At 39.7% G+C, this 10,875-nt stretch overlaps 1 protein-coding gene across 1 annotated transcript in view; it reads right to left on the bottom strand.

Annotated features, from left to right (window-relative positions):
* Positions 1-411: 411 nt before the first annotated feature.
* Positions 412-10,875, bottom strand: part of LOC126076118 (zinc finger protein 883-like) — a 30,528-nt gene continuing 20,064 nt past the window's right edge. Inside the window, exons 3-5 of the mRNA XM_049884565.1 lie at positions 6,466-6,592; positions 4,951-5,101; positions 412-4,608 (exon numbers count right to left, since the gene is read on the bottom strand). Coding sequence (XP_049740522.1) covers positions 2,775-4,608; positions 4,951-5,101; positions 6,466-6,592 — 2,112 coding nt within the window. The 3' untranslated portion in view covers positions 412-2,774. The remainder of the gene's footprint in view (positions 4,609-4,950; positions 5,102-6,465; positions 6,593-10,875) is intronic.

The following is a 10,875-nucleotide window of genomic DNA, read 5'->3' as shown; positions in this document are numbered from 1 at the left end:
GATTCTGTGATTGGAAATGTATGACCAGAGTAACCCTGGTTTGTGAACCTTTTTCAACAGTATTATGGAATCTAAATACCGATTAAGAATGTCCAATGAAATCTTGCATCCACCTTGAGGTATGCTATTTCCAGATTCTGACAGTCTCAGGACAAAAAGAAACAAAAGTAAAATGTCTCATTAATAACTTTATATACATTAGTTAATTCCACTAAAAATTTTTATATTGGGTTTAATATATGTCATTAAAAATAATTTTAATTTTCTAATATAGCTTCTAAAAATTTTAGAACTACATGTTTTTTACCTTACCTCTGAATTAGAACTTCTTGGGAGTCGACATCCATATCACAAGAAATATAGCAGACAAGCTAATTAAACAAGATGATGAGAAAACAATCATCAGAGTGCTGAACATTTACCACACAGCTGGATTGGAATCAAGAGTCAGTATTATTAAAACAAAACTGGAGGCAAATGTATTATGTAAATCAGACTAGAGATCTAAAAATAAAAAGGCAATGTACAAATCTTGTTTGAGGATCCTAGCTTCAAAATATCCAACAACTGTAACATGAGTGAAGAAAGTTTCTTTTCCTGTGTGTGATAATGGTTTTTTTTTACTATATTGTCCTTATTCTTATAAGGTGCATACTGAAGATTAAGAAATGAAGTCACCTATCTAAAACTAAGTATATAATACTTCACCATAATAATGTATTTATATATTGACAAATAAGGTAAAATCTTAACAACTGGCAAATAAGGGTCTAGAGTTATGGGGGCTCACTTTACTGCAACTACAGGTTTTCTTTAGAAATTAAAATTAAACAAGGAGAAAATCCATCTGTCAAAACTCATCTTGCTCATAGTAAATTAAATTCTTCCAACTTCTGCTATTGACATAAATATGGCTACACTGACTGTATTCTTACAGACTCCTATAATTTAAAGCTTCAGGGGATTTTCAAGGATCTGGAAGTGAGGTGAGGTGGAGAAGACTTGAGAACAGGGCTGTGTAGAGCTCTTCTTTGTGGTACATTTGTATCTATATTAATTCATTCACTCAGCATTGATTTACATTAGATAAATAGGATCCCGGTTGTTGTCGTGTGCCTTCGAGCAGATTTTTAATGCAAAGTGACCCAATGTGACAGAAAACTGCCCCGTAACATTTTTGGCTGTAATCTTCTATGACAGCATTGCCAGGTCTTCCTCCAGTGGAGCCACTCGGTGATTTCAAGCTGTCAACCTTCTGGTTTCCAGCCAAGCATGTAACTGTAGTGTGACCAGAGCTCCTTAATGGGCTCTGAGATTACATCTCACATACTTTGGACAGATAAACAAAAGGGATCAGTTCCTGGAGGAAGACATCATGCTTGGTAAAACAGAGGGTCAGCAAAGAAGAGGGAGACAAGGTGGACTTACACAGTGGCTGCAACAACGGGCTCAAGCATAACAACTGTGAGGGTAGCGCAGGACCAGGAAGTGTTTTGTTCTGTTGTACACAGGGTCACTATGACTCAGAACCAATTCGATGGCACCTAACAACAACAGGACTTTATCAGTGAGCACAGGCTCTGAGCCTGCGCAGTACAGAAGCTCCGCTGCAGCTAAGTGAGATTGAGGCACTACCTTGGCAGAAAATCGCCCTGGGTCTCAGAATAAACCATCCTTTCATGCAAACCCTGGTTGTCACAATGTCACTTGAGAGAAGAGCATTTCTGTGGGATGATACTAAGTTCAAACATTCTGTGTAGTTTCTTCATCAGTAAATCCAGGATCATGACTGTAGTCAAGCAGAATGAGATACAATGCAAAAACATGTCTACTACAAAATTAAACACATAATACAGTCCTGATTCTGTTAAAACACTGTTTCCCATACAAGACAGACCAAAAGGAAACACCTAACATACGAAGCATGGTCATATTCTAAAGGACTTTTATTTTTCTATACACTTTTCAATTAAAAACAGTTTTTTACAATGAGAACGTAGTGCTTTATACTTAACCAAAAAAACCAAACCCAATGCCACTGAGTCCACTCCAATTCTGCAACCATATATAAGACACAACAGAATGTCCCTGTGCACAAATAGGGAAATTATGTGATTACAATGGTTATAGTCATGGGTTCTGTCTAGTGTGTGAGGTCTCACAGGCGTCCTGAGGGAGGGTGGAAACTAAAGGCATCCATCATCTTTCACATTCATAGGATCAATACACAATGTATTATCTCACATGTTGTCTAAGACTAGAAAAAGATATATACATGATTCCAGGTACTGCACATTTACATGATGTCTCTCCAGTATGACTTCTTGTATGTTCAAATGTGTTTTCCATATGTGTAAATTTTCCCATGGTCCTTACATGGTTAATATGCCATGTATCTTCTTTCAGGTTTGCAAAAAAGCCATATAAAAGTTATACAACAATATTTAGACATATACTGTTTATCTCCAGTATACCAACTGAAAGGTGTCCCAAAGAATAAGAAACATCTGAAGTTTCCCACATCCCCTACATTCAGAAAATCACTGCTCACTGTATGTTTACAGAGACAAAAAAAAAACTAAAGGCTTTATCACATTTTTTTTTATCTGTTCTATCCACAGTGAGTTTTGTGTTTCTGAGGTAAGAGGTATGAGCAAATGCATTCTCTCACTGGTTACATTCATAAGGTCCCTCCCAATTTAAGGTTAATGATGTTTAATAAGGACTAAAAACTGACTAAATGCTTTCCCACATTCATTACATTAATAAGCCCTCTATCCACTGTGAGTTTTTATATGTGAAGTGAGGTGTGAAAAAACCTTAAAGGCTTTACCACATTTCTTACATTCATAAGGCCTCTCTCCAGTGTGAGTTCTTATATGTGTAGTAAGGTTTGAGGACTCACTAAAGACTTTCCCACAATCTTTACATTCATAAGGCTTCTCTCCACTATGAGTTCTTATATGTGTAGTGAGGTTTGAGGAACAAATAAAGGCTTTCCCACACTCCTTACATTCATATGGCCTCTCTCCACTGTGAGTTCTTACATGTGTAGTCAGGGCTGAGGCATGACTAAAGGCTTTCCCACACTGCTTACATTCATAAGGCTTCTCCCCACTGTGAGTTCTTACATGTTGACTGAGACCTGAGGAATCACAAAACGCTTTCCCACATTCCTTACATTCATATGATCTCTCTCCACTGTGAGTTCTTATATGTGTAGTGAGGTGTGAGGACTGACTGAAGGCTTTGCCACATTCCTTACATTCATAAGGCTTCTCTCCACTGTGAGTTCTTAAATGTGCAATGCGGGATGTGGCACAACTAAAGGCTTTCCCACATTCCTTACATTTATAAGGTTTCTCTCCACTGTGAGTTCTTATGTGTTCAGTGAGGTATGAGGAACGACTAAAGGCTTTCCCACATTCCTTACACTCATAAGGCTTCACTCCACTATGAGTTCTTCTATGTAGATTGAGGGATGAGGTCTGACTAAATGCTTTTCCACATTCCTTACATTTATAAGGTTTCTCTCCACTGTGAGTTCTTCTATGCATAGTAAGATGTGAGGAATCACTGAAAGCTTTCCCACATTCCTTACAAACATACGGTTTCTCTCCACTGTGAATTCTTATATGTGTAGTGAGGGCTGAGGCATGACTAAAAGCTTTCCCACACTCCTTACAGTCAAAACCCTTCTCTCCACTGTGAGTCCTTATATGTGAAGTGAGATGTGAGAAACGACTAAAGCTTTTCCCACATTCCTTACATTCATAAGGCCTCTCTCCACTGTGAGTTTTTATATGTTGAGTGAGATGTGAGGAACTACTAAAGGCTTTTCCACATTCTTTACATTCATAAGGCCTCTCTCCACTGTGAGTTCGTATATGTGTTGTGAGGCCTGAGGCATAACTAAAAGCTTTCCCACATTCTTTACACTCATAAGGCCTTATACCACTGTGAGTTCTTATATGTAAAGAAAGAGATGAAGTCTGGCTAAAGGCCTTCCCACATTCCTTACATTTATAAGGCCTCTGTCCATTGTGAGTTCTTATATGTGTACTGAGGTGTGATGACTGACTAAAGGTTTTCCCACATTCTTTACACTCATAAGGCCTCTCTCCACTGTGAGTTCTTCTATGTGTAGTGAGGGCTGAGGCACAATTAAAGCCTTTCCCACATTCCTTACATTCATAAGGCTTATTTCCATTATGAAATTTTTCTTTACATTCATGCTTACTATCTCTAACATGTCTCTGAAAAGATGAGACACTACAAAAATCTTTCCAGCATTTGTTACATTGATAGTGTTTCTTAAATTTATATAGCTTCTCTCCAGCAAGACTTCTTACAGGAGTGCTTAGGTTAGAGGGCCTACTGCAAGCTTCTCCACATTCCTTAGACTGAGAAGTATTGCATCCAGTGTAAGATCTGGTAGGATGCTTAAGTGATGAGTGTTCCATGAAGGCTTTTCCACAGTCACCACCTTCAAAAGGTTTCACTTCTGAAATATTCCTTCTCAACACATTAAGATTTGAAATCTGGGTGAAGGTGTTTCCACACTGATTGCCTTCATTACTTTCATGGAGGGTTTCTACTGTATGCCTTCTGTTAAAAACAGAAAACATGTTGTTGGAAATAAATTTTTCATTTCACCATTACCAAACACTGTGAACATGCAACTTTTTTGCTGAGTTGTCTCATGTTTCATATATTAAGCCATTTAGCAGAGGTACTACCATTACTGTTAACATTTTTCTCAAATATGAGGCTTTCTGATAATTGTGTACAAGTAAAATAATTTAAAATACTCAATATGCTGAAGCTCATTTCTGAAAACATATTGTGAAAAGTCTAAACGTACACAAACACACACACACACATCATGTACCTTAGGACTTTCTCCAGAGGACTTTCTCAAATGTTTTCTCTCATTTGAATGAGACTCACCTCAAAAGTTGCCCCTGGTTTTTAAGCTGATCTTCACTACCAGGCGATTCAAAGATTTCTCCTAATGTGGAGGGCCAGCTGTTATTCTTCATGATTTGCACTATCATATGTTCAGTGGATAACTTTTCTCCATCATTGCAGTTTTGAGACACTGAACAAATGATTCAACATGATGTTCACAATACGAAACAAAAAGGAAAGGAATTATTAGGGGTAAAAAACTGCTGTGAATAAAGAACGACTTATATACATTTCATTGTATCAGAACACTGGCAATGGTTAAAAAGCCATTTACTAGGAAATATTTCCAGAGGATTGAGAGTAATGGTGACATAAATATGTTTAATTAGAAGAGCTAAGTAGAATGATATTGGACAAAATGTGTATGTAATTATTTATTTTTTTTAATGTTAAAAGAGGATAAGGAGGAAGTACTTCTCCATGACCACAGGTGCGAGGGGATTGATAAAGTCAGGTATCTGTGACGTTGTCTCCTCCACCGGAAAGACATTTTTTCTAGCCGATGCAAGTCTAATCCCCTCCACGCAGGGCTGGTCCTTCAAAAAATTATTGCTTTCCTAGTGCTCCCCCATACAGTGGCCCTGGAGGACTCCTATCTCCACTCCCATCAGATCATTCTCTTGCTTCTCTAGAAGAAATGGTGGTCATGGAGAAATACATACCATGAGGGAAGACAGTGCAGAGCAATGAACACTTCCCTGACACTGTGCCAGTATTTTGGTCTTCGGCGATTCTGAAGATGAGCAGGTGTGAATATATGCGTGGCAAAATAATCGTATGTAATTTGAAATAAACACAGTAAAACTCTCACACGGTCCCAAATCACAAATCAATTAGTGCCTCAAAGAGACCCCTGGAAACTATGCTTACACCTGCAACCCTTAAAAGAGCCTCAAGGCTTTTAATCGCAAGAGAACTAAAAACTCACTCTAATACACAGAACTTTATTTTTGTGGGTATTATGAATTTGCATCCCCTAAAAATATGTGAAGGGAATCCTAATCCCTAAACCTGTGGTTATAATCCCCTTTGGGAATGAGTTTTCTTTCTTATGTTAATGAGACAGTATCAGTATAGGGTATGTCTTAAGTCAATCTTTTGAGATATAAAAGAGATTAAACAAGCAACTGAGAAGCAGAGATGGGGTAAGACCGATGCCATGCCATATGAAGATCACCAAGGAGCCAAGGAATAGAAGATGAAGAGACAAGGACTTTTCTTCAGAGACAAACACCCTGAATTCAGACTTCTAGCCTCCTAAATTGTGAGAAAAATAAATTCATGTTTGTTAAAGTCACGCATTTGTGGTATTTCTGTTATATTAGCACGAGACAACTAAGACAATGGGGAAGAAAGGATATGTAAGCTACACAGAGCAGAAGACTACGCCTGTTTTTTGTATTACAATTCCTCAGCTCAAATATTGGGGCAAAGTAGATGAGTATAGTATTTTTGTTCACTAAAGGATTAAATAAAAAATGATGCCATTCTTACCTACTGAGGCCAGGTTTCTGAAGGTTTCCATCATCACATCTCTGTAGAGTTTCCTCTGAGCAAGATCCAGCAAAGCCCACTCTTCCTGGGTAAAGACCACGGCCACATCCTCATCGACCACTGAGTCCTAAAACACCCCACACATTCCCATCAGCAAGGTAACCTGTACTCCAGTGTGTACAAGAGGAAGGGTGAGGCCTACAGACCTGGGGAACTGAGAATTCATAGGGATATGACAAAAGGTTCTATGTTCTACCAAGATCTACTCTAGGGTATAGCCACCAGCCTCTTCCCTTCACTAACTACATTCACTTCCTCACTGACTGCATCCTGTCTGGTAAGACGTCCAACACACTGAAATAATCTCTCCACAGTTTGACTGTGACCAATTCCAGTCTTCTCCCTCTCTCTTTACAGTCTAGAACACTTAGAAAACATAGCAGAAATTAGAGAAATGCTCTAATTCAGATCCTCACTTCCTTCTGAACAATTTCAACTTCTTCCACAAGACCTACCAGAACACTCAACAAATCATGTAGCAGAAGGTGAAATCAGGATGAGGTATTAACAGCTGGGAAATAATGCAGTATGGCAATTTTTCCTTTTGCCCCTCACAGCCATGGGAAGACAAGTGGCCAGCACAAACAAACTGGCAACTAAAGGCCCTGAGGTGATCATATTTTCTCAAAGAACTCTAGGAGATAAAGAAGTGACAGTTTCATCTGCTGAAAAAAATTAAAATTTTCACTTATCAGCCATTTACTTTTGAAAAACTCAGCAATTGTGCTGTTACTCTATCTCTTTCACAAAAACAGGCAAAGGTACTTAAGTTAAACAGAGCTCAGGTGTGAGACAAGAAACATGAGAATCCAGATCTCCCCACTGTTCTCAAATTTCGAGATCTGATACAACTGTTAGCCAATTATTAGTGACCACACCCTCAACAGACATAAAAATATACACTCCCACAAACACACTCGAAGATGACGAACAGCCCTACCACTGCAGAAACCAGAGTAATGTGCCCTGCTTACTGAGAAAAGGTTATGATTCCCGTCTTGTAACAACTGAAGGTAAAAATGGCGTAGTGGCAGTGTTTGACCTCCTCTAACTTAAAGAGGGGAAAGGAGAATCAAGATCACCATGAACAGCCCCTGGCTGATTCCTGTGAGGCAAAGGTCAGACATGCTTCACCCTCCAATCTTTTGACCAATGCAGACATTGACTGTCCCTTCCATGGCACCCTCTACTTCTCTACTGTGTTTGATGATTTGTTGCGATGACTACATGGAATTCACAGACGATACTCACAATTATGGGGTTTATTAGGGAAGTAACAGGTTTACAATTCAGATGCAGAAATGCTCAGTATACAGTTATTTGATCAGGACAGGCTCTTCTCAACCATACCCACAGACACGCCTTTCACTGGTCCCTCGGCCTCTGCCATGTTCAGGCAACTGATACAAAGCTCTTTTAGTTTGGTCGATTAAGTGCCCAGTGTCCCCCACACTGCCAGAAAGCCTCCTACCCAAAAAAGTGCTCTGCTGTCTTGCTCTGTGTGTCAGTACCTCCACTCTAACTGCCCTGTTCCATGTGCCAGGAAGCCCACCATAGCTCTCTGTCTCCTGCGTATAGGAGGTCTCAGTGCAAGGATCTCAGGTCCAAGAAATGCACTCCATTCCTAGCTATCCTTTCCTGGTGGTAATAAGCTCCTTGCTCTGAGACTACTCTTTTAAGCCTAGCCGACTGGCAAAGTTGACCATTCCCCCCGTTAGTGTTCCATATACCTTATTTTGCATGGTCCCATCAGCACAAGGGTGCCATGCACCTTATTTACATTTCTGGCAAGCTATCTCACCCCCCTGGTGAACCACAAACACCTCATTTGCATACTCACACCAAGTTATTTGGTGGGCATTACGAGACTACGGCTAGAACGGCCATAGTAAGTAATTCACTGCACCATACTACACAACATGATTAATGTAATCAATGTCACCAAATTACACATGTGAAAATTATTGAACTGGCAAATGTTTTGTATCCACGTGTACGTGTCTGTGTACATATGTGCGTGTGGTGTGTACATGTTGTTAGGTGTCATTTAGTCGGTTCTGAATCATAGCGGCTTGCTGTACATCAGAACAAAACACTGCCTGGTCCTGCGAAATCCTCATAATCATTGTTATGCTTCAGCCCGTTGTTGCAGCCACTGTGTCAATCCATCTGGTTGTGGGTATTCCACTTTTTTGACGACTTTACCAAGTATGATGTCCTTCTCCAGGGATTGATCCTTCCTGATAACATGTCCAAAGTATGAGAAATGAAGTCTTGCCATCCTTGCTTCTAAGGAGCATTCTGGCTATACTTCTTCCAAAACAGATTTGTTCTTTTAGCAGTCCATGGTATAGTCAATATTCTTCCCCAACACCATAATTCAAAGGTGTCAATTCTTTTTCCATCTTCCTTATTCACTGTCCAGCTTTCTCATGCATATGAGACACTTAAAAACACCATGGCTTGGGTCAGGTGCACCTTAGTCCTTGAAGTGACATCTTTGCTTTCTAACACTTTAAAGAATCTTTTACAGCAGATGTGCCCGATACAATGGGTCATTTAATTTCTTGACTGCTACTTCCATGGGTGTTGACTGTGGATCCAAGTAAAATAAAATCCTTGACAACCTCAATCTTTTCTCCGTTTATCATGATGTTGCTTATTGGTCCAGTTGTGAGGATTTTTGGTTTCTTTACACTGAGGTGTAATCCATAATGAAGGCTGTAATCTTTGATCTTCATCAGTAAGTGCTTCAAGTTCTCTTCTCTTTCAGCAAGGCTGTGTTATCTGTATAGCTCAGGTTGTTAATGAGTCTTCCTCCAATCCTGATGCCTTGTTCTTCTTCATATAGTGCACTTCTCAGATTATTTGCTCAGTACAGATTAGTAAGTATGGTGAAAGGATACAATCCTGATGCACACTATTCCTGACTTCAAACCTTGCTGTATTCCCTTGCTCTGTTCCAACAACTGCCTCTTGGTCTATGTACAAGTTCCCCATGAGCACAGTTAAATGTTCTGGAATTTCCATTCTTTGCGGTGTTATCTATAATTTGTTCTGATTCACAGTCGAACGCCTTTGCACAGTCAATAAAACAGAGGTTAGCAACTTTCTGGTATTCTCTGCTTTCAGCCAGGATCCATCTGGCATCAGCAATGATAGCCCTCGTTCCACATCCTCTTCTGACTCCAGCTTGAATTTCTGGCAGTTCCCTGTCTATGTCCTGTTGCAACTACTTTAAAATCATCTTCAGCTAAACTTTACTTTGGTGTGACACAGGGCGCCAGCTCTAGGGAAAAGCTTTCTTTCTCTGTCAGCTCTGGGGGAAGATCCTTGTATGAGTTTCTGCTCCTGGGTGATCTTCATGTGGCTTCGCAAGTCTCTTCCCCTATCTCTGCTTCTTTTGCTTGCATGTTTAATCTCTTTTATATCTCAATAGAGATTCTGACTTAAGACACATCCTACACCAATCCTGTCTCATTAGCATAACTAAGACAGCTCATTCACAAATGAGATTATACCATAGTCACAGAGGTTAGGGTTTAAAACACATATTTTGGGGGACAAAAGTCAATCCAGAATAGATGGTGTCACAACAAACTTTTAGCTAGAGCCACAATCCAGAAGTCTCCTCCACTGCAGTGAGCCAGGTTACATATTTTAAAGTTATCAAAAACCCTACTGTTCATTATACAATGTATTCATGATAAAATGTTCCATAAATTGAGCAACTACCCAGTCAACCCAGTACCGTCGAGTCGATTCCGATTGAGCAAGTGCCATTTACAAAAGGTTGAGCAAAAGGTTTATGGCATACTAGCTCATTTGTATCTCATGACTCTCTCCTAAGAAGACATTTCACAAACAGCTAACAGCTGAGTAAAGTTACAGACAAGCATTCACATGCTCAATGCTGCCCAAGTGGGCTGTTGCTTGGCCAGGGTCAATTTGTCTTTGAGGCCTGAATTCCTGACAACTAAACTTCTGTTCCTATGCATACAGTTTTGTTGGTATTTTAGGTGTTATTCTCCAAAAACACCTGGATGGTCAACAGCCATGCTGGGCACTGCGAGAACAGACAAAGGAAACCACCTGTCCCATTCAGACAATGTGGAGTTCCTTCTCCTGACAAAACCCTGTGTCTCAAGCAAGGGTGCTTCCCTTCAGACCCTTACCTCTAGCTCCTTTATTTATTAAAGTCGATTTAGGTATGGATACATTAGTCAGTGAAGAAAACAGACATATGTGGGTACATATGGATCCTAAGGTCTTTGGGTGTGGACGGTAAATAAAAAAAACATAATTATGAAGTGGTGATAAGTTCTACAGAAGATGCAGCAAAATGAGAGG

Source organism: Elephas maximus, chromosome 4, assembly GCF_024166365.1.
Source record: "Elephas maximus indicus isolate mEleMax1 chromosome 4, mEleMax1 primary haplotype, whole genome shotgun sequence".
NCBI classification, from domain to species: domain Eukaryota; kingdom Metazoa; phylum Chordata; class Mammalia; order Proboscidea; family Elephantidae; genus Elephas; species Elephas maximus.
The sequence above is the reverse complement of the archived record's forward strand: the minus strand, read 5'-3'. Positions and strand labels throughout refer to the sequence as shown.